We start from the raw sequence: 24,134 nt of genomic DNA, 5'->3' as shown, positions 1-24,134 counted from the left end.
GAGCAGTGATATAAGGGAAATATTTGATGATCCTAGAAGGTATAAACGGTTAGTGGGGAAGTTGAACTATTTGACTATCACGAGACCAGACATCTCCTTTGAAGTTAGTGTGGTGAGCCAATTTATACAAAACCCTCAGATACCTCACTGGGATGTAGTTTTAAAATTGTAAGGTACCTGAAGGGAGCTCCAAGCCATGGGTTATTGTACAAACCAGGATGAAGACTTGAGGTAATTGGGTATACAGATGCAAATTGGGCAGGCTCTGTGTATGATAGAAGATCTACTACAGGTTACTGCACATTTCTTGGAGGAAATCTTGTGGCATGGAAGAGTAAGAAGCAAATGGTTGTGGCAAGGAGCAGTGCTAAAGCCGAATTTAGAGCCATGGCACACACTACATGTGAATTAGTATGGCTGAGGAATCTCGTACAAGAAATCGGGTTCTCCATGGATAGACCTATGAAATTGTACTGTGACAATCAAGCTACACTCCACATCTCATCTAACCCTGTTTTTCATGAGAGAACAAAGCACATAGAGATTGATTGCCACTTTGTGAGGGAGAAGGTCCTTACTGGAGAGATAAGCATAGAACATATGGGCTCAAGTGATCAATGGACAGATTTGTTTACAAAAGGCTTAAGCTCAGGGAGAGTGAACTATATATGTAATAAGCTGGGATTATATGACATATATTCTCTAGTTTGAAGGGGAGTGTTAGAGATAGCCGAATAAGGGTAGATTAGTCATTTTATTTCTGTTAAGTTATGTGCTTATGTGGCAGTTTTAATAGAGATTTCATGTCCCATACTTAAGTGGGGGCAATTTAGTATTTGTACAACTAATTAGAGGCTAATTCATATTAGGGTCGACTGGTAGGGTTTAAGCTATCAGATTTGACTGTTCCTTTTCTTCTTCTTTTTCCTTTGGCTTGAACTGCTGAAGCCACTGAGATAACAACCTCAATCTTGATCTCTGGCCAAAAACCGTTGAATCGGTCAACAACCCATTGACCCGAGCGGTCGAGCCATCGACTCGTTCAATGGTTTTGGTCATTTTTTTTATTTTTTTTTAATTTGTGTTGTCAGAACGGGCCATCCGTTTGAATAAGACGGTTGAACCGTCGACCCAAAAACCGGTGGCCATAATGGTTTCGTTTTTTGGGTCGTATGAGTCATGCACTTGAATGGCATAACACGTATGATACTGCTTAATGGACCTCACACACTCAATTTTTTTCTTGTAATTTTTGTTGTCAGAATGGGTTGTCCATTCGAACCGCCAACCTAAAGACCAGTGGCCAGAACAGTTTTATAATTTTTTCTTGTGATTTTTGTTATCAGAACAGGCCATTCGTTCAAACCGAACGGTCAAATCGTCAACATGAAACCAGTGGCAAAAGGGGAGACCACCCCTATATATTTTAATGACAGGGGTATAAATGGGAGAATGAAATCAGGGTCCTTTCACGATAACATTGAACCATTCTTATTCTTATTAATGGGTAAGATATTATAAATAAATATATAATATACAATATTATTACCAAATATATATATATATATATATATATATAATATGTAATATAAATACTACAAATATATGTAATATATAATGCATTTATATATAATATAGATGAAAAATATATTGAATTAAATATAAATATAAGTGATTGGTTTGGTTAATCATTGATTTTTTTTCATATTAGTTAACCCAAGGTTTTAAAAACCGAATCAAACAGGGAACCATTACGGGGATTGGTTCTTGTGTCGAACGATCAAACTATTTGGTTTGAACGGATAACCCGTTTTAACTTAAAAATTAAAAAATAAATAAATAAAATAAAAAATGGCCAAAACTGTTGTCCTTAATAACGGTTTGAGCACTCCGATCAATGGGATGCTGATCAAATCAATAGTTTGTAGCTAAAAAAATGGTTTTAAAGTGAAACAGAACTGATTACTTGTTGATTCCCAAGTATTACCATTGAAAGTTCAAAATGCCTATCTGTCATTACCCCAAAGTTCAGAGTATTTATTTGTAATCTATATAAATATATTAAGCTGAAATGTATAGGTAAGAAGGCCTAAGGATGAGGGAAATGGAATTTAATAATATTTTTTGCCTTTTTTTCATAGAAATTACAAGAATGCCACTCTCTCCTACCAACTCTCTCTCTTTTTTTTTTTCTTTCAAATTACAATAATGCCACTCTTTCTCTTACTAACTCTCTCTCGTTTTCTTACAAATTACAAGAATGCCATCTCTCTCTCTCTCCTTATAAATAACAAGAATGCCACTCTCTCTCCAACTCAATCACTGAGGGAGACCTTGGCTCAGCACCTCGGTCACTAAGGGAGATCTCGACTCAACACCTCGACAATTGAGAGAGACCTCAGCTCGACACCTTGTCAACTAAGAGAGACCTTAGCTCGATACTTTGCTTGGTAGGGAAACCTCAGCTCGGCACTTCAGTAGTTGAGGGAGGCCTCGATTTGGCACATCGACAATTGAGGGAAACCTCGGCTCGGCACCTTGGCTGCTTGAGAGACCTGCAATCAAAGGTAGCTAAGCTCGAAATTCCAAGCTTTTGACTCAAGCCGAGCTCGAACTTGACCTCAAGTCTCTAGTTCGAACCTAATAGTTTATGAGCGAGCCCCTACAACGTAGGGCCCCCTCCGCTGGCTTATCCTTAATTTAGATCATGGTCTTCTTCACCACTAAACCAGAACCTCTTCTACCTGATGCCGTCGGTGTAAGAGGGAAGCTTAGGAGCTGCTTTTGCCTTGGGCTTGGCAGCCGAGGAAGAGGGTTTCTTGGGCTTATCTTTTACCTCTCTCTCTCTCTCCATCCATCTCTCTTTCTCATTGTTTACAGATAGAAACGACACCCAAACATATATCATCGAACTGGTCATAGCTTTGTTGTATCTAACCAATCTTCACTAGTGTTTTTGTCATTATGTCTCCATTTAGGTCTTATTGCAAATATTCTGTTTCATTCTTTGCCACCAAGCACTATCAAAGAATTATTGGAGCGGTCCTTGATTGGAAGCTCGAATCAGCCCGTGTACAGGCATTGTTCCTCCATTGAGAATCCAAGCCTAAATTTTCCATCTCCTTCCACCATTGATGACCGGATTGCTCCTCCCATTAGACTATAGCTCAATCCAATCAAGCCCAACTCACATTTCATACTAAACAAATCCTGGTTGACATCTGTTATGCTTCTGCTCGTTTGGGATTAAGGAGGGATAAATAGAGACATAATGAGGATTGTTTCAGTGGTTTTGTATATATTTCGGGCGAAAGGTGGAAGCTGGTGCAGAGTGACTGATTCGGTGGCACGGAGAAAGACGATGAACTGTAGCATACTGACAGGAACCAGACACTAACGCCCGTTAAATTTTCATTCATGGGTTATAATTATAAATAACGTGGTAAAATATGATTGGAGGTTCCACTGTTGTGAATTCCATTAAGTTGAAGAATGAAAAACGGTTGGTTTTTAGAGTGTGTTTGGTTCCATTTATTTTTATTGAAAAAACACTTCTACCTTAGCGCCATATCAGCATTTGGGTTAATAAACGTTTTTTTGGTTTGAAATTATTGTTTGGTGCGAGCATTTATTAAGAAAACATTGACAAACGTTTTTTTATTGATTTTCGTGAAATGAGCCATTGGAAGTACAAACATTGGTACATTGTATCTTTTTCTAATTATGCATCTTATGATTTGAGTTTTTACGTTTTAGTCATGAAAAAATATTGGCTTTTGATAGTTTAGACCTTAAATGGTCTTACTTTGAGCAAAGAAAAGCATTACAAATGCATACAAGGTTATGCAAAGTGCAAAACCTTGTATTTTTGTACTGAACCTATGATTAATAGAGTGGTAATGTAAATTAGGGCTTGGCCAACTAGAACTTTAAGTGAACCAATCTAAATGGTCTTGGATATTAAGTATTTGGCCTGATTGGGTGAGTCTGGGCATAAAACTTGAGTTTTTTCTTTTTTTTTTTTAGTTTTGGGTCGGGTTCAGTTTATCCTTGGTTAAACTGATATGGGTTGATCCACATCCAACATTGGATCCAACTAACCCAACAAAGTTTAAATGTCCAGAAATGAGGGGTGCATAAATGAAAATATTGAGACATACGGGTGAGTAAAAACACATAGAAGTGGCAAAGTCAAAATAAGGTTGCTTTGTATCAATTCATGCCTTGAAGTTAAGTCCCTTTGTTTTTGGTTTATTAATGTAGGCAAAAGTGAAAATGGCGGGGTGTGTAAAATGTCTTGCCTTCTTTCTTGTCTTGGATGAGGTCATGGTGGAGTTAGGTCCCTTTCTTGTCTTGATTGCTGATAAAAGTATTAGTAAAAACTTTTTATTTTATGGGCCTTACTCAAAGTTTAAGTAAAAACCTCATTTTCAAAGTTTATTTTCAAGGTGAAGATAAATGTTTTTTATATATAATAATTTTTTGATCAAACAAATATTTTACCAACAAAATATTTTATTTGGAATCCAATAATAGAAGAAAGTAACAAAAAAGGAATGAAATGAGGTTAGGGGAAAAATTGATAACCTATATCACACATTTCTACCATTAGATGTGGTTTGCATCATAGATCCACGTTAAATCTGAAAATTGGTCATTAAATGCAATTATGGGTAATTTGGACTATTGAATCGACTAAATGACTCGTACACATGCAAGTGAAAGTGTCACAATGAAACATCCATATATAAGGCATTTCTTGAAACACAAAAAAACGTTTAAAGTGAGTATTTATCAAATAAATGTTTATCTAGTAAACACCAAATGGAACCAAACACATAGGACAAGTTTGGAACCGTTTACATTTATTGAAAAATGGCACCAAATCAGCATCTGGGAAGATAAACGTTTTGTGGCTAAAAAATACTGTTTGGTGCACGCATTTATTAAAAAACGCTGATAAACGTTTATCCATTTATTTGCATTGGTTTTCATGCATATAGCCATTTGGGGAAGCAAGAATTCCCCCAACGGTTGGGCGTTTCATGAAACGATGAGCTGAAGTGGATCCGATGTGGGTGCTGATGTGTCGTCTAGTGGTGTTGGAAGAAGGTTTATAAATTTGGTTCTCTCTAGTATACCTTGGCCTAAGGCAGCAAGGCATACTAACTTATAATACCTTGACCTGATACCTAGGATGCTTGTTGGAATGAGCAGGAGGTCACACCAAAAAAGTGGAGTCTAAGCAGTACCTCCTAGTGAAATTCCACATACCATTCCATTGACAGATTAAGAGTTTTAGCAATTTTTCTTCTATGAAATCAACTCAAGTTTTGTAGGAGAGGTCAAGTATATGTCAGCCACTTTGCAGTTTGGCAATTTCCTGCAGGAAAGGTTTGTTGAATGTATGATGTTATAAACTTCTTTTAGAGCACTCAAAATAAGGGGCAATGCTGTTTATTAAAAGAACAAATCTCCCAAAAACCAGTTTGGTGTAGGACCCTATTGATCACGGGAGGGGGGCGATTATGAACCGATTTGGGCTAAGTGCCAAATTCTGAATCTGTATAACATTCATTCCATTTCATCTACTAATCATCATCTACTTATATAATTTAATTTTATACAGGTTAGGTGGCAAATTGGGTTTGCCCAAAGTTAGCAAAATAATATGTATGTGTTATAGTTAAAGAGGATGGTTGTAGGTATATATATATATATAATATGAAGTTTTCAGGTTGGTGAATAATGTTGTCTTCTCATCTCATCAGTTCTACCCATGAAACCCAGTTATACTGGTTTGATTACTCTGTGTCGTTCAACGTCTTTGATTACACTGTGTCGTTCTTGCCTGGCTGCCCCGCATTGATATCACAATTTCTATGAAACACTCACTTGTCTTTTGAATGTTGGAAAGAAGATAGATATTTGCTCAATTGTCGTTCAAAGTCAATTTCTATGACTTGCCCAAATTGATCTACCTTGTAAATGGTATCTTTGTTATTCAAAAGAAAAAAAAAGTGGTCCCATAAAATGTTGGAAAGAAGATAGATATTTGCTCAATTGTCTTTTGAATAACATTAATAGCCACCATTCCCTTACAGGTAACAAAGAGAGAGAGAGAAATTGAAAGTATCATATATCCACCGTTGGATGTTGATTATATCATATATTAACTGTTGGATCTGAAAATCGGTCTTCAAATTGAAGCATATGTAATTTGGACCGTTGGATTGACTAATGTATCATATACACCACAATGAAAGCCTGACACTGAAACATCCATATGGCTGTTTCTTAAAACGCCCCACCAAACAGCATGAAATGGAAAAACGTTTATTGTTACTGAAGTGTAAAGGGGCATTTCTTGAAACGCCCAGTTTAAACTTAACCAAACAACAAAGTGAAAAACGTTTATCTGATAAAGGGGCGTTTATCCACTGGATAAACGGTTCCAAACACATACATACTTAACAAACACCGTTAAACGAAAAACGGTTCCACCCAACGCCGCCACGGCGCCACAGAGAAAACCCTACATAAACCTTGAAACTTCACTCATTCTGAGACTTGTATGCTCCACTGCCGATGGGTTCATGTTTCTTCTATTTCTTGCTCCCCAAGCTCTCGAACTATTACTGGAAAACATAGTTCTAAAGTTGAAGATATCAACCTAGGGTTTCTGTGTTATAGGGTTTTAGACAAAATACAATGGCGAGAGCGTATGCTGCAGGCCTTGTTTCTGCTCTGGCGTCGGCTTCGTTAGCAGTGGAGCATGCTTACGCCGATGGGCCTTTCAGTTTCTCTCCATTTTCACATTCTCCATCTTCTTTGACTCCTCAAGCCTCTCATGAAGCTCCTCCGCCCGAGTCATCTGCGAAAGAGGAACCTCAACGGGTTCGGAATGATAACCCACGGACAACGGCGGCTGGGTTCGATCCAGAAGCGCTTGAGCGGGGAGCCAAGGCTGTACGAGAGATTAACAGCTCCTCGCATGCCAAAAAGGTTCAAATTATGGATTTTTGTTCAAAGTTATGATTTTTCTGATGGATTTTATTTATGGAGAAGTTAAAGGGAGTTTTGGTGTGTATGTAGGTGTTTGAGGTGATGAAGAAACAAGAAGAGACGAGGCAGTCGGAATTAGCTGCAAAGAAAGCCGAGTTTCAGGCAATGCAAGCTCAATATGAGACCGTAAGACAAATTTTCTTTCGTTGTCATTGTATTGGATTTTTGTTTGTCTTGTCACGTCTTTAGATATTGATCTCTTCAAACAAGAAATGATTATTTTTCTTTTTTCTTTTTACCATTGAATAATTCATTGGTCATTGTAGTGGCAATTCAAAAGATTGACGTTTAAAGATATTTATTTGTTTATTCTTTTGTTTTTAACCGTCCGCCTTTAATTTCTCAACAACTATACTTGATGTAACTATTTAGTTAATGATGGTTGTGTACGTTGTGATTATCTTACGCAGTGTAGCCTGCATTTTGCTTTGTTTCCTATAAACATCTCCACTTGCCGTTAATATACTAGAATTGAGAAGCCAGCTGCTGGAATAAGTTTATAATTAACCTACATCCCTTGCAATTTACTGCTTTTCTTGTGGCAGAACTTTTGGTCCATTCTTACACTGTTTCACTCTTTATGTATCTTCACTTGGGGTGGGGGGAGGATTGAGTGCTCATTTGTGATATTGGTAGCCTCCTGTAATCCTAGTATACTTAATGGGGCTCGGATTTCAGTATTTAATCTCAGAGTGAACAAAGGATTCTGTTATATGGACAATGCTTACAGATCCTACTACATGTCTATGGTATTGAAGTCATGGGCCATTAGACTGTATGTTTATTCTTGGTTTCTAATTTTATTTAAACTATCTCTATCTGTCTTGCAGGAGAGACAACGGGTAATATATGAAGAACAGAAAAAACTTGTCCAACAACAGGCACAAACAAAAGCTCAAATGGCTCGTTATGAGGATGAATTGGCAAGGAAACGGATGCAGGCATCTACTTAACTGATAACATTCATTATGAATTGCATTGTTGAGCATGTTTTAACGACCTTATTTTTCTGCAGGCAGAGAATGAAGTTCAAAGAGCAAGAAATCAAGAGCTTGTAAAAATGCAAGAAGAATCATCCATCAGGCAAGAGCAAGCTCGGCGAGCAACAGAAGAACAGATTCAAGCACAACGTCGGCAAACTGAGAGGGAAAAGGCTGAGATAGAGCGTGAAACAATCAGAGTTAGGGCTATGGCAGAAGCAGAGGGGAGAGCCCATGAAGCAAAGTTAGCAGAAGAGGTAAATAGACGGATGCTAGTAGAACGTGCAAATGCTGAGAGAGAGAAATGGGTTGCTGCCATAAACACGGCATTTGAGCATATAGGAGGTGCAAACTCAATTCCATGAGACATGCATTTATACTTCATGAGTTAAAAACTTTTGTTCTGAAACATATTCCAGATCAACGTGTTTGATAACATTTCAATATATTAAAAAAAAGATAAAATTTCAATGTTCCAAGTTCGATACATGATACATTTGTGATTTTGTGTGGGCATTAAGAAAGTTCAATTGCATGATAGATTGGTAAGATGATCTATTTATGTTTGGAAAACAGAAAGTGAACTCTATGGAAAATTAAGTTGTTCAAGTGGTTCTATCTGGTTTCATGCATTCAACACGTTTCAATTCTCAAAGTGATATGACAGGGGGTTAAGTTTCATTTCATATGACCAACCATTTGGGTTAGTCTTTTTTCAAACTTTGGCCTGAATCATTCAAGGATATAGATATAATGAGCAATCAAATATTGAAGATGATTTAGCTTTTAATGTATCAATAGATATGGTTGTCTAAAGGAAGATACGATACTCTAAGCTATATGCCTGCCATTCAGGGAATTAGTTGAACTCAACCATCTCTCATGGTTAATGAACTGTTATCAATATCATGTTTCGGACTTTGTGATCTAAGATCCAATTTTGGTAGGATAATTGGATTAGGCTGAGAGGCTTTGTGAATGTGCTTTTGGCCCTAGTGTCCTACAATATGGTATGTAGTAGGGGATTGAGAGGCTTATCTTTTTGGAGTACAAATTTGAGTTTTAATATCTATGAAAGGGCGACTAAAGAGTGTTCAATTCTCTTGCGCAGATTGGTGAGGTAAAATTAAGTGCTGAAAGGGAAGATATCAATTATGGTTGTTATGGGTGGAAGACATCCCTCCCCCCAGTGATTTAAAAGGTGCGCTTGAGGCACGCCTAGGTGCATAGGCGAGGCACATTTTGGGGTATGCGCCTCACCCAGGCGAGGCGTGCGCCTGATGCGCTTTGTGCCTCTGCCAGGCATGCACCTTTTTAAAATTTTGTGCTTTTTGCTTTTTTTTTTTTAGTCTAACGGTTGGGCCGGGGGACCCCCAACCATGCCCCTTGAGGCAAGCCCAAACAAGTCTATGTTAGGGTCTGAAATTCTTATTTCTCACATAAAAAAATAATGATTTTATAACTTTCATTGCCTTTTAGGATTCACTTGCTCACCAAAGCTCCGAGAACCCCCTATTTGCTAATGTTGTTCATTCATTCATTGCAATAAAAAATCTTCTTAAAAGGCAATGAAAGTTATAAAATCATTATTTTTTATGTGAGAAATAAGAATTTCAGACCCTAACATAGACTTGTTCGGGCTTGCCTTGAGGGGCGTGGTAAAAAGGAGACTCATATAATCAAGAATGCAATATGTTTTACATCACATTAGCTACTTGAAGCAATGCAATTAAGGAAAAAAAAAGAGATTATGGGTTTTACATGCTTGAAAATGCTTTATATGTTTGCTTTTATTTTTAAATTTTCATTTGAATACGCTTTAGATGTTATGTTCATGTATTTTAATTTTAGATAATGGGTTTTTTAAAACATTTATTTTAAAATTTAAGTTTATATTTTTTATTAACATTATGTTTAATATTTTTGAATTTTTTTTAAATTTTTTAAATTTTTTAGCTTTTTTTTTTTTTTTTTTTTTTGCGCCTTGCGCTTTTAAAACACTGCTCCCCCCGTCAAGAGAGAGCAAAGAAAAGTGACACCACAAAAAAGGGTAATGGAGAGATGAGAGAAGAATCCATTTTTTTCTCAGACCAATGGGGCTCTGAATCATGCTTGTTATGGGGGATTGAAAGCCTTATTTTTTTGCAGTACAAATTTGATGTTTAATATCTATAAAAGGGCAACTGAAGAGTGTTCAATTTTCTTGGGCAGACTGGTGAGGCAAAATTAAGTGCTGAAAGGGAAGATATCAGTTATGGTTCTTATGAAGACCCCCCACCACACACACACAAAAAGAAAAAAAATGACAGAGAGAGGAGAGAAGAATCCATTTTTTTTCCTCACACCAATGGGACTCCGAATCATGCTTGGATACTTCTTGGGTTTTGTGGTGTTTCTTTATCATCTCTTACACATTTGGCAAAGAAAATGTATGGATAGATGGTATATTTTCTTGAACTTTACTATTTTTTTATAAGTAATAGTATAAAATTAATTTTCTTGAACTTTCCAATTTGAAACCAGTAATAGAGATGTCAGTGAAATTGCCAGGATACAGGTATCGTAGAAGACAAATGTCTTCCAAGTATTAAAAGTAAAAGCATGCTATCTGATGTTGAGTAGGATACTGGTATTTCTATCCATGTCTTTGTACTTTAAGAAATGAGAGGTTTGGTCCAAATGTCTTATATCATGCTATCTGCATTGTTCATCTCAGCAACAGAAGTTGTGAAATCCTTAATTAATGCATTATATGTAAATCATATGAAGGTAGATTTTGTCATATTTATTTGTTATTGTGTTTCTATACCATATAGAATTTTTTTAAAGGTAAGGTAACTATTTTTTTTTATCAATAACAGAAACTTTTATTAAAGAATTAAAAGAAAGGTACAGAGGAAGAAAGGGGAGGGCTAAAATCTCTTAACCCTCCCCGAGAAAAACAAAAAATAGAACTACAATACAGCCCAGAGCATTTGATCCCTTCCCACCCGTTGTTTAGCAAGAGCATCTGCAAAGGAGTTAGCACTTCTCTTAACCCATTGTAGCTGACTGCATTCTGGGATAGCCAACTGAACTTTCTTTTTTCGTTGGCAAACTTTCATAATCCGATTTCCTCCTTTTGCAACCAGCCTATAGCCACTTTTGAATCTCCTTCAACAATTAATTTTCTGATATTCAATTCTTTAGCCTTCTTTAACCCTTCCATTACCACCATAACCTCAGCTCTAAGTGAATCCCCTACACCAATTAGACCTGAAGACATAGCAATAACTCTCCCTTCCTCATCTCTGAATGTTCCTCCAATGCCTGAGGGCCCCAGATTACCTTGACTACTTTCATCAAAGTTCAACTCAATAAAACTAGAAGCTGGCGGAGACCACAATGGACTATCTTCAATTGAAATGGGGTTGAATTAGCCATTTCCTTCCAACTCAGCAATATATTTTTAGTGACACCCTTAAACAGAACATGCAGTGTCCTTGTACAAAAAGACTCTGTAAAGTATGCGGAAATGATCAAATGAGTGCATAAAACACATAAAAAATAGTCAAAAGCTGAAAGTTCTGTCATGAAGCATCCTTGAAGAGAGAATGTTTTGCTACCAAGATTGCAAAAGAGTGGAATTGCTAACCAGACAGCTCTATCTTGAACCTTTCCTGTTTAGGCCTTTAACCAACATCAAGGGATCCCTCAACCAACTAAGGTATGCACCACTGCAAGTGAATGGATTTCAGTTACCATACAGCCACTGTTTACCTACAATGATTGTATGCATGGTTCACGACTCAGCCTCCTGATTAAAAAAGGTGCAACAGCATGGTTCATGACTCACTTCCCTTTTGCTGCCACCCAGGCTGGGAATTTGACTTTTAATGAAGCAGCTGAACTAAAGATCCTTATAGAGCTCTCATCTCTCTCAGTTTGGAATCAGAGGGCTTTTTTTTTTTGGAAAATTCTCCATGCAGCTATTTCTTGGGGGTACTTTTTTTAAGAGAACAAAGTAATTTTATTGATGAAAAAAATTGCAATGAGTGACTCAGCTAGCTTGGTAGCTAAACATTACTCCGAGGCACTGTAAAAATAATAAAAAATACCCTCAGCAGGACCCAAAGAAAAGATTGCATTCACACCGACTGACTTCTACTGCTCATGGAACAAACCATGTCCAATTAGTAAAACATGTGTCGGCACTTGTGAGAACTCTTTTTCCACAGAAATCCATAGCCTTATCCTTCCAACTATTTACCTTTGCTGCTGAAACCTTTCAAGCACCAAGGATTCAAGAAATATATAATCCATGTGGGCATTTTGACCTTGAATTCACAGATTTTAAGAAATGGAACCAGATCTTATGAGTGATATGGCAATGCATGAGCAGGTGATCAGTCATTTCCTCTGCCTGCTTAAACATAACACATGTCAGCCCTGAAGGATAGGCCTCTTCCTATTAGTTTATCCTTTGTCAAGCATTTGCCTAATGCTGCCATTGATACCAAAAAAGCAGATTTTGATGGTGCTGAAGATCTCCACACAATTTAATGTGAGAAAATGGTACTTCTATTTTCCTATATATGCTTGACAAAGCTGAAAATATTACCGTTGGGCACTTCAAAGGAGTGTAACAAAAGAACTTTCAAAGTAGATTTGTTTCTTTGTTGCTTATATGATGTCAGTGGGTCAACATCCTACAGGGTTTTACTCGTGTCAATTGGGGGTTCTGAAGACTGTGAAAGTTAATTATTCATGCCTTTTGGTTTCAATTATCCAGTTATTTTGGTTTGAGTCCTCTGCTTCTTTTTTTATCTTTTGTTTTTGATAAATAACTTCAGATTTCATTAAAAAAATCCTTTGTATGCACATATTCGTACTTGTCAATATAAAATTGTATGAAGGTTGGGGCTGAATTTTGCAGAGTACATAAACCAAATTGGCCATGAGCTTGAGCTCAAAGTTAATGAAGTCAGTTTTCTTAATTGGAAGCTTTCATTTGGAAACACATAATAGGTTTAATAATGATCTTTCAGACAATTATAATCCAGAACTAGGCACTCTGTGCTTTAATTTCTTACTTGTATTGCATTAGCCACTTGGTGTTTTTGTTGTCTCTATCTAGTGGTAACCAACATGGAAAGGTTGGTTGTATATTTGAGTTAGGCTGTTAGGCACTTAGGCCCTTAGGCTTGACTTTTAGTACGGTTATCCACTCCAAATCTGTTTAGTTTGAAAATGATGCTTTATGAGATTCTCCCTTAAAAAGATCTTCAAAAGGGTGGTTTTTTGTCTCGACGGAATCTTTGTCTTATGGGTGGGTTTGTGTATATGTGGGGCTTTAATGCCTTTTGCCACTTGAGGTTTTGAAGGTGTTTTTTGTTTTTTTCTTCTTCCCTTATTAGTTTTTATCTTCCTTGTTCTTTTATTTGCTAACAAAGTTGTTATGCTATAGAAAGTAAGATTTTTGCTGTGTATAAGTTCATAACTTCATATTCTATACTGACAAATTAGCTTATAATGGCTTTTTTTTTGGAAATTGTGATCAGCAATTGCCAAGGGAGGGTTTATGTGGGATTCTTTATTCTTCATCATTACATGCGAATGAAACATGGAGAACTAATCAGGGGATTTTTACTTATTTGTTTAGTTCTTTTCATCCATGTGCATGCAACATTGATGGGCAGAATTTGTGCTCTTTCATATCATCTACTTCTCTGAAGGATTTTTGATTAAGATTGAAATTAGAACTGGTCCTTTTGTTCTTTCTTCTTTCTCATCCAAAGACATCCTTTGGAAAGGGATTTTTTGTGTTAATCAAGTTCAATTTCTTTTGTCCTTAGTGTTGGTATAAGTGCCAAGGTAAGTTTCTTTAGGTATTTTGGAAATGACTTTTGGTCCATAAGCTAAAGGGAAAAGAGACGGTGACTCTTCTGTTTCTTATCTTACTAATCTGGGACAACATTTTGCTTAGACATATAATACTTAAAGTTGTAATTTGATAAAAATTTCTTGCAATACTGTGGTTGGTGTTGCTACTTTTATGAATATTGTTCAGTTTAGACCATCTATCAGATTAGACGTAGCTTATTGGGAGTGCTAATTGATGCTTATTTTATGCAGATTTTATATTGAATGGATATTATTAGTCAAATAGATTGGTTAAATTGTTTTTTTCTTCTTCTCTTTGTAGGTGGCTTGCGGGCCATATTGACAGACCAAAATAAGCTGGTTGTAACTGTTGGTGGAGTGACAGCACTTGCAGCAGGGATCTACACAACGAGGTATTGGTGGAATTAATGAACAAGAAGATTTGGAATATATGTACATTTTTATGTTGATTATTGATTCTTGGGGTTGCTTTTCGGCAGCTAGGAAAGTAGGATATGCATTCCATTGCGCTTCATAGTTTTGACATTCAATGTTGGTGGAATCACTAGTTACTTTCCTTTTAGTGTATGAATAATTGAATACATCTATCATCATGGGTGCTTGTATCCATGTGTGCCAAATCTTGTTTAGGGAGTGAAGCTGGTTTCAGGAAGACATATAGTACATTTTAAGCATATTGTGTGTTTGTAAATTTGTTATATTAATTATTTTTTTATAAAAAACATGTATATATATGATGAAACTAGTTGAAAAGATACTTGTGTTTTTTGTTTTTCTTTTTTTTAATTATTATATTTTAAATTTCTTATAGTAATTAATTATTTTTTAAAGAAATTTAAATCGGATCGGACCAGATCCGAAAATCTGGCTTCTTCATCGAATTCGAATCCATACTTATGAGATCCAATCGGATCAGATTCAGATATACATTCGAATCCGATCCAATCCGGTTGCATCCCTAGTATTGGAGAAAACATTTTCTCCTTTTTGCCTATGTGGTGCCTGGCTGGCACCATATATAATATTAAAAAGTGCACATAACCTTGAGTACTTTATATGCAATGATACCAAACAAGCTCCTAGTTGTGGATCTATGCCAAAACTTACTTTCCGTCATGCTTGCTTTTCTTCTTGTTGGTGCAGATTATGATGCTGAACCGGTATCAGTTTTTGAGTTTTATTCCTATCTTACTCTCTCCTTGTATATCTGATAATTTTTTTGTGGATGTCAACCAAACATTCAGAACATTTTATTTTGCTGTATTCATCAAAAAAAAAAATCATTTGGCTGCCTAACTTTTGTGAGCTACCTTGATCACGCCAGAACAATGAAAAAGGAGCTTTTGATTTTTGGTTCAACGTAACACTTGCTTTTCAGGTCCTTTTTGCTATTCTCTTGTTCTGAAATGGTTGGTAGAAATTGGACACGATTTCTTAGATTGAACTTGTTTCATATGATCTATTCATAAAAAAAGTGTTGGGTGATCTTGATCCTAGTTGCTTTGTGTGCGGATGTAATCCAATGAAGTAATAGTTTAGATGAATGTTTGTGCATGCGCACATGTGAGTGTTCCAAAGAAGCGCCGATAGATTAGATGTATGTATGTACACATGCCTCAGATTGTCTAGACCCTAATTTCTTATGCCTATAGGCCCTTTAATTTTTTTTTGAGGCCATCACATTGTGGTTTTATTTGCAGTTGTTTTATGATAAAAAATCTACTAGCTTATAGAAAAAGGTCTGCTCAAGGTTTAAAATATTGACACGACGCCCCATAGGGGGCACATCGAATCGTATCTTTGAATAACCAATACGAGGAACAGTAAGAAATGGTGGGTGTGTGTGTGTGTGTGTATTGAAACAGGTAAAGTATAATATCATTAAAATACCAAAAAACATGTATAACAAGGAGCTGTACACAGGGATTTACAAAAACTGCACATGCAGATCTATACCTCCAAACCCTGATTTACAAAAAGATTTCTAAAAGCTAAAAAGGAGTTAAAATTACTGTCCTTAAACACATTGTTTATTATTATTATTTTTGATCAGTGAAACTTAAACACATTTTTTATTGTTAGCCAAGAGAACATTTTTTCCCAAAATTTTCTGAAAAACTGTCTGTGGAGCCATGTTGATTCTTGACAATCCTTGCATTCCTCTCCTGTCATATGCACCAAAAAAACTGCAGCAGGAGCCAAGTTCCACACCAATTTGTCCACATTTTTGAGGCCTTTGACTCTTCAACTCTTCACAAAATCCACCAACGATTCAGGGCAGCAACTTTGGACTTCAAGCAAGTTCCTGACCTTATTCCAAACCTCAAAGGAAAAGCTACAGTGAAGTAACAAATGGTTGACTGACTCATTATGATTCTGGCAAAGCACACAAGTGGAACTCCCCCCTGCCCAAAAGCCTCTAAAACAGCAAACCTCATTACTAGATTGTGAGATCTGCAAAAAAAAGTGTCAATCATCAAATTTTCTGAAGATTTTGCAAGATTTGAAAAAATATTGCAAAAACAGTTTTTTTTTTCATTTTTTCTCATAATATATTGTGATTTTTTTTTTTTGCTTTAATGCTTGAGAATGGTTAAGTCTATATTGGTCTACATTTCTTGTGTTGAAAACCATAGATTTTTTTGGTGTTATGAGTAGATCTATGATTTTTGTTTTGAAAAAAATGGGGAAAATATAAAATAACCAAAAAAAGAAAAAATTATAGATTTTTTTTTATCTGCCCATAAAGATTGCATATGTCGTAGATGTATGGGCGATCTATCATATCCATAGAACAATTGATATTTCTTCTTCAATATTTATTAATTTTATAATTTTTGAAATTAAATAATAAAAAATAATTATTTATATTTTCTTGTGATATGACCATAAGAATTGAGTATGTTGTAGATCTAAGAATGGTCTATCGTATCTACAAAGCAATTGGAGTTTCTTCTTCAATATTTATGTTTTTGATTTTTTTTTGTAATTTTTGGAATTAAAAAAATAGACAGTAATAGTTTAAATAAGTAAATAATCATTAATTATATTGTCACTTAGAAGTTGTGCCAATGCATGTTTTATGGTTTGTTAGGATAATTGAGCTTTTATAAATAGTTAAGCATATAGCGTTTTTTAATGAAATTTGAGAACTCGACAAAATTACATAAAAAAAGAAATTGATATATTCTATATGATATGATGATACCATTTTATGATTTCTATTTAATTAAAAAAGAGAAATTGATATATCTATAAACCCATACAATTTTTGAACATTTATTTTTTAAAATAAAAATAAATAGAAAATAACCATTTGAATACCAAAAGATTCTTTAATTGTAGCCTCTAAGAAAGAAATATGTATTTGAATGTAACTGTGAAGTGTGAAGATGACAGTTAGATGCTAGGATAAATTTGAATGCTTTCCAGTGTGTTGATTATGATGTATTTCTTGATTTCTTCATAAAGCCCACTAGAATATACGAGTCTTATGTATGTATATGTCATCGATGCCTGATATTTAGTACTATTGATGTATTTTTACTCTTCGTGCTTCAGGCCATTAGCTTTCTTGATCCTCTTAATGCATATATGGATCATTTGTAAGAATGCATAGATATGTTTTACTCCTTATTTGCATTTCTTGTGAATTGGATGGCTATAATACGAGGTATAGTTGATGTTATTCTTTCTTCCCTTGCAGAGAAGGTGCTAGGGTGGTTTGGGGATATGTTGATAGAATATTAGGACAACCATCTCTGATCAGAGAGTCCTCTAGAGGGAAGTATCCTTGGTCAGGTGTCTTCTCTCGTGCCATGAGCACACTATCACATAAAGCTGACAAAAGATCTACTTCCAAAAATGGAAGTGGCTTTGGTGATGTGATTTTGAACCCTTCTCTTCAAAAAAGAATTGAACAACTTGCAGGTGCTACTGCAAATACAAAATCCCACCAGGCACCATTCCGCAACATGCTCTTCTATGGCCCTCCTGGAACAGGGAAGACAATGGCTGCTAGAGAACTTTCTCGCAAATCTGTATGAGATCTTATCCTTTATTTCTGCTTCATTTGATGCAAACCGAAAGGAGGCCCAATTTGGTAGCTCGTGAACTATTTATTAAGCTAGCTTGAGTTTTCCATGCATGCTCTTCCACCTTTTACTGGACACGAGCAAATGCTTGCTTGTGAAATTTTTTGCCATGCTTGATTGCAGGATCCACATCTTGGAACCCTCAAGCTAGTAAGATAGCTTCTGAGTTGTTGAAAATCAATTCATCCCTTATGCATCAACGAACTATGCATGCTCATCAAAAGAATAGAAAAATAAACAATAAAATCCTCTTTCCAATTAATCATCCAGCTAAATCTGTATAACATGATTTCAGGGATTGGATTATGCATTGATGACTGGTGGGGATGTTGCACCACTGGGACCACAGGCTGTTACCAAGATACACCAGTTATTTGACTGGGCTAAGAAGTCCAAGAAGGGCTTATTGCTCTTCATTGATGAAGCAGATGCATTTTTGTGCGAGTAAGTGATGTGTGATATATCTAATGCTTTTGCATGAAAATGATTTCATGAATGTGTTCCTTACAGGAGTTCCATATTTCATGGCACAACAATCAATCTGACTCAAACAGCAATGCTTGGATGATCTTAATCATCTGACTAAAAAGGCCATTACCCAGTGTTGTTCCCAGCTATATAACTAATCTCATTTTATTTGGTAGTGGAGAAAAAGATGAAAGGTCTGTGAGGCTGGGCTTCATATTTTCTTGCCAGCTACTTGAACAAGCTTAAACTAGCCGAAATTGCATTTCTTGGCTAATTTGCTAAGACTATGCAATTCTAATGTCTTTGTGGATTGCATTATTATGGTAAAATTAACCATAATATTTCTTTTTCTTTATATAAGTGTCCAATCACATTGCTATCTGGCAACTTGCTAACTAAAAGCTTGTATGTCACTGGCCGTTGAAGTCCTTAATATAACTGGATATCTGAATTCTTATATCCAAAATTTGCAGGCGAAATAAGACCTACATGAGTGAAGCTCAACGCAGTGCTCTCAATGCCCTCCTCTTTCGCACAGGTGACCAGTCCAAGGACATAGTCCTTGCCCTTGCTACCAATCGCCCTGGTGATCTTGATTCTGCTGTTGCTGACCGTATTGATGAGGTCCTTGAATTTCCCTTGCCTGGGGAAGAGGAGCGCTTCAAACTCCTTGAACTCTATTTGGATAAATACATTGTTCAGGTTGGACAAAGGAAGTCTGGCTGGCTTCCATCTTTATTTCGTCGACAGCAACAGAAGATAGAGGTGAAGGGTTTGTCGGATGATGTTATCAGGGAAGCTGCTATCAAGACTGAAGGATTCTCAGGAAGGGAGATAGCAAAGCTGATGGCAAGTGTTCAAGCTGCAGTTTATGGGAGCAAGGACTGTGTGCTTGATGCAAACTTGTTTCGTGAGGTGGTGGATTACAAGGTTGCAGAGCACCAGCAGAGAAGGAAACTTGCTGCTGCTGAAGGCGGTAGCATTTAAATTCTCTGCTCGAATTGAGGTATGGCATTTCTTTATTTCGGGTAGTGTTAAAGTCAGCAGGCTATAAAGAAGCAGGTGAGTATCTGATTTTCTTTTTTGTTAGACCCCTTTGTTGGGGTTTTTTGTTGTCATTATTATTGCCCCCGTCAAGGTGGGGGAATTTTGGATGGTCATCTATATTTTATCTTACCAATTAAAGCTGATAGATAACGAAGGATATTTGGAACATTCATGTCCTTCGCATTTGTTGCACATTTTTCTCTTCTCAAATTGAGTTCGTCAGACTTCCGTGCTCTCTCTCTCTCTCCAGTGAAACCCAGTTAATTTGGTGAAACATGAGATGAGAGTGCTGGACGTGTTCAGACTTCAGAGTGTTATTTTTTGAGAAATAGCAAAAGAATTAATAACCATGAGAGGGAGACGGAATGCTACCCTGCCTTTTGACCCCGTCAACAACCTTATTTTGGCAAAAGAGGGACTTCAGGATTCAGGAGCTGAGTTATAATGGAAGAAACAAAAGACCTAAATTTAGCTTCTCTAGCTGAGTTATGAGCAACAGAGACCTTGTCCTTCTGCAGACGTTAGTTTAACAGAAAAAAAAGGGAAAGAAGATTGATGCATATTTTTAGCCATCTCTGCACGCGTTTTCATTGAAACATTTTAAGGGCAAATTTTTTAAGCTACCCTTAAGTTATTGTCTTAAATCACCCATACTATTTCTGATAATAATCTAAATGGAAATGATAAAATGTCTCTTTTGCCGTTATGTCAGAGGCTGGTGTTGTATCTCTCTTCTTCTCTTTGATGGTTCCTGAAATTCCGTCCCAGGCAAGTAAACGGAAAATGGGGTTCCTTTCACATCTGAGTATCCCTCGGATCGATTTGAGAAATACTCAGTCGGCCAAGTCAGGAATCTAGCCCTCAATAACTAATATATGTCAATTAGATTAAGAAAAAATTCGTTAGAAATCTCTTCAGAAAATCTCAAATTCCAACTGTCTACAATCAATGTTCTGCAATAGGCATCGATCCACTATGCAATTGGTAATGACAGGGGAGAGAGGAGGCAGAGAGAGAACTTGGTTGGGGGCTTAGCTGGGTCATTGGTGCAAGGAAGGAGGTTCTTCTCCTTGGGTGAATTCTTCTTCTCAACTGGGTCCAAGACCGACTCCTTGGTGGTAAGGTTGAACTTCAAAACAACAGTCTCAACGAACCCTCTCTTGGCACCATTAATCTTGGTTGCAGAGGGAGTTGTATTGCCATCGCCACCTCCTCTGCTACTCGGTAGTCCAAGGCGGAGCTCCGTCTCTTCAAAATTCAGACAGTACTCGTAAGGCCCACCTTCATGCCTGCTCGCCATTTTCTGACAAACTTCCATGAAAATCCTGGCAGAGTGAGGGCTCACTTTTGGCCTCTTTCATTGGTTGTCCGAGTCATGGTTTTTAAAACCGACCCAGAGACCAAATTGGTCAGGGGTCTGATTACCGGGTTGAATGGTCTGATTGTTCGCCCGAATGGTCGGCCCGTTCTGACAAAAAAATAAAAAAACGGTCAAAACCATTCGAACGGTTAATCATCCAGTTCAGCAGTTTGCTGACTAAAATCAACGTTTTGGAGAAAAACAAAACCGATCATCCTGATTTTTCCGATCCGACCGTCTGATCCAAACCGATTTTGAAAACCATGGTCCGAGATGGAATAATTGGCGATAGGTACCAATTCGCACCTCATCGATGATAGTGGGTTCAAGATTCAAGGACACAGCATGGGGAACGTGCTCCACCACTCTGGATACCATGTTCAACACAATAAAGCTCCCAGGAAGCATTTCCAACCTAGATACCAGCCTAATCGATGTGAATGGAAATGCATTTTCGTTGGAAAACTTGGGGTACTTTTGACCGACTCAATATCTACATCAGTTAACCACTTTGCTTGAAACAAGAAAAAGCAGATTTTCCTGTTGGAATGGAGAGAGAGAGATAAGCCCGGGATGCTTTTTCTTTCTTGTCATCTCCACCCAAATACACTTCCTGATTAAGGGTGATTTGGCCCAACCTAGCAAAAAGGGGACACGTGGACACAACCTGATCAAGAGATGATAACTCAGCTTGGCAAGTTTGGCTCGGGTATTCAGTCACCTCGGCATAAGACTCACCTTGGCATTGAGGCACCTCGGTATTCAATCCAGTTCGGAACTAAAAGACCGAAGTACCAGCTTGGGACCAACAACTCGAATTGCTACGTAACTGACTCCCGCGTAACCAACTCCAGAGGTCTCTCCAACGGATCTCAAATCTCTCGAGATCACGATGAGCTAACAGATCCTGAACAACGAAGTGGAGTACGAAACATTGGTCGTCGGGCTCACCCTAGCCAGAGAGATGAAGGCAAATCACCTCATCATATGCAACGATTCTCAGCTCGTAGTCAACCAAGTCAGCGGCGAGTATGAAGCCCGCGACCCCACCATGGCTGCTTACTTGGCCAAAGTTAGGGAGATCCTACGTGGCTTCATTTGTTACTTCATCAAACAAATTCTGAGGTCCGAGAACGCTGAGGCCGATGCCTTGTCCCGATTAGGTAGCACAAGCTACAACACCATGCAAACCGTGTATATAGAGGACTTACCTCGGCCTAGCATTCTCGGGGGGGCAGGAGAGGTCACTCCCATAGAACAAGCAGAACCGAGTTGGATCGACCCACTCGTGAGTTACCTGCTTCACGGGACCCTCCCTGTAGAACGCAATGCAGCCCGAAGGGTAGAGCGTCAGTCGGCTAAGTACGTCATTATAGACGGACAATTGTACAGAAGGTCCTTCACACTCCCCTACTTGCGCTGCCTGCGACCCTCAGAGGCCGAGTACGTACTCCGTGACACCCATGAAGGCTTGTGCGGCGGACACTTGGAGGGCAGGGCTCTCGCATAAAGGTGTTACGGCAGGGATACTACTGGCCCACGATGAAGGCAAACGCACTCAAGCTCGTCAAGAAGTGCGATAAATGTCAGAGGCACACTAACATCCATCACCGACCTGCTGACGATTTGAAATACCTCACTAGCCCATGGCCCTTCGCGCAGTGGGGAATCGACATCCTTGGCCCATTCTCGCCAGCGACAGGACTGAGGAAGTTTCTGGTCGTAGCAGTAGACTACTTTACGAAGTGGGTGGAAGTTGAACCTCTAGCAACAATCACAGCCCGCAACATACAAAACTTCTTTTGAAAGAACTTAGTGTGTCGCTTCGGGCTACCTCGGGTACTCATCTCCGACAACGGGAAGCAGTTCGAGGATATAAAATTTCGGAATTGGTGTGCTGAAATGAGAATTCAGCAAAATTTCACCTCGGTGGCACACCCCCAGGCGAACGGGCAAGCAGAAGTCACCAACAGAGCTATACTTCGCGGACTGAAAGCTCGCTTAGCTCAAGCCAAAGGATTGTGGGTAGATGAACTGCCCAGTGTAATTTGGGCCTACTGGACTACCGTCAAGATTGCCACAGGTGAGACTCCTTTTAATCTCACTTACGGCACAAAAGCGGTGATCCCTGCAGAAATTGAGGTGCCCACACTACGCTTGGAGGCCTACGACGAGGAGACGAATGATGACGAGCTTCGTACCAACCTAGACCTGGTGGAAGAAGTACGAGACCTAGTATACATCCGGACTGCGGCTTACCAACAAAGAGTAGCTCGGTACTATAATGCCTGGGTCAAGAAGCGACACTTCCGTGTCGACGACCTGGTTCTCCAGAATGTTATGGTACCTGAGCCCGGTGTCGGTAAGCTCGGACCAAATTGGGATGGTCTGTACCGAGTAAGATGGGCATATGGGGAAGGTATGCACGAGCTCAAGACTCTGGAAGGGAAGCAAGTACCTCGAGCGTGGAACATTGACAACCTAAGAAGATACTACTTGTGATCACCGAACTGGAGAGAGGATTGCGAGTCACTCCCAAAACCCTAAGGGCCATGATGCCAAGCTGATAAAATACCCTGGCACTACGATAAATCCTAGTCGCCTCTTCAGCATGGGCGGATAAGTCCCAGTCGCCTCTTCGGCATGGACAGATAAGTCCTAGTCACCTCTTCGGCATAGACAGACAAGTCCTAGTTGCCTCTTCGGCATAGGCGGACAAGTCCTAGTAGCCTCTTTGGCATAGGCAAATTGGTTCTCATGCCCAAGGCATAGACAGCTCGGGTACAAACCCTACAACGTCTGGCCCACCTCGGCATATAACAACAAGTTGATCTCATTTGAGGTCAGGCCCGACGGCTCAACACTAAGGGATAACCGACACCTAAGCGAGTAGCCTGTGCGCAGACAGGTCGGGTATATACCCTACAATGTCCGTCCACATCGGTGTACAATAATGCGAAGTTACCCCTACTCGGAGTCCAATTCGTTAGCTCGACAATTCGGGGTAACCAACACTTAGAAAAAATCTACTTCGGTTATCCCTACTCGTAGTTCAACTCGTTAGCCTGACAGTTCAGGGTAACCAACACTGACAAATTTTTACTCCAATGTGGTTCAGTTTGCCAGTTCGGGAGTTATTTACACTCAGAAAGTTTTTGCACAAAGATAGTCAAAATGCTTATATTTCATTGATGTAAAGTTTTGAGTACAAAAAAAAAGAGAAACTTTCACTATAAA

At 38.2% G+C, this 24,134-nt stretch overlaps 1 protein-coding gene across 1 annotated transcript; it reads left to right on the top strand.

The window, feature by feature from the left end:
* Positions 1 to 6,462: 6,462 nt before the first annotated feature.
* Positions 6,463 to 19,705, top strand: LOC104600386 (uncharacterized). The gene is made up of 8 exons (XM_010263302.3): positions 6,463 to 7,005; positions 7,096 to 7,191; positions 7,896 to 8,006; positions 8,081 to 8,390; positions 14,230 to 14,320; positions 17,635 to 17,968; positions 18,318 to 18,466; positions 18,964 to 19,705. The coding sequence occupies exons 1-8, from the start codon at positions 6,712 to 6,714 to the stop codon at positions 19,475 to 19,477; spliced, it is 1,899 nt and encodes a 632-aa protein (XP_010261604.1). The 5' UTR covers positions 6,463 to 6,711; the 3' UTR covers positions 19,478 to 19,705.
* Positions 19,706 to 24,134: the final 4,429 nt, after the last annotated feature.

The sequence above is a fragment of the Nelumbo nucifera genome, chromosome 1 (assembly GCF_055504915.1).
Source record: "Nelumbo nucifera cultivar China Antique chromosome 1, China Antique-T2T, whole genome shotgun sequence".
NCBI lineage: Eukaryota > Viridiplantae > Streptophyta > Magnoliopsida > Proteales > Nelumbonaceae > Nelumbo > Nelumbo nucifera.
The sequence above is the reverse complement of the archived record's forward strand: the minus strand, read 5'-3'. Positions and strand labels throughout refer to the sequence as shown.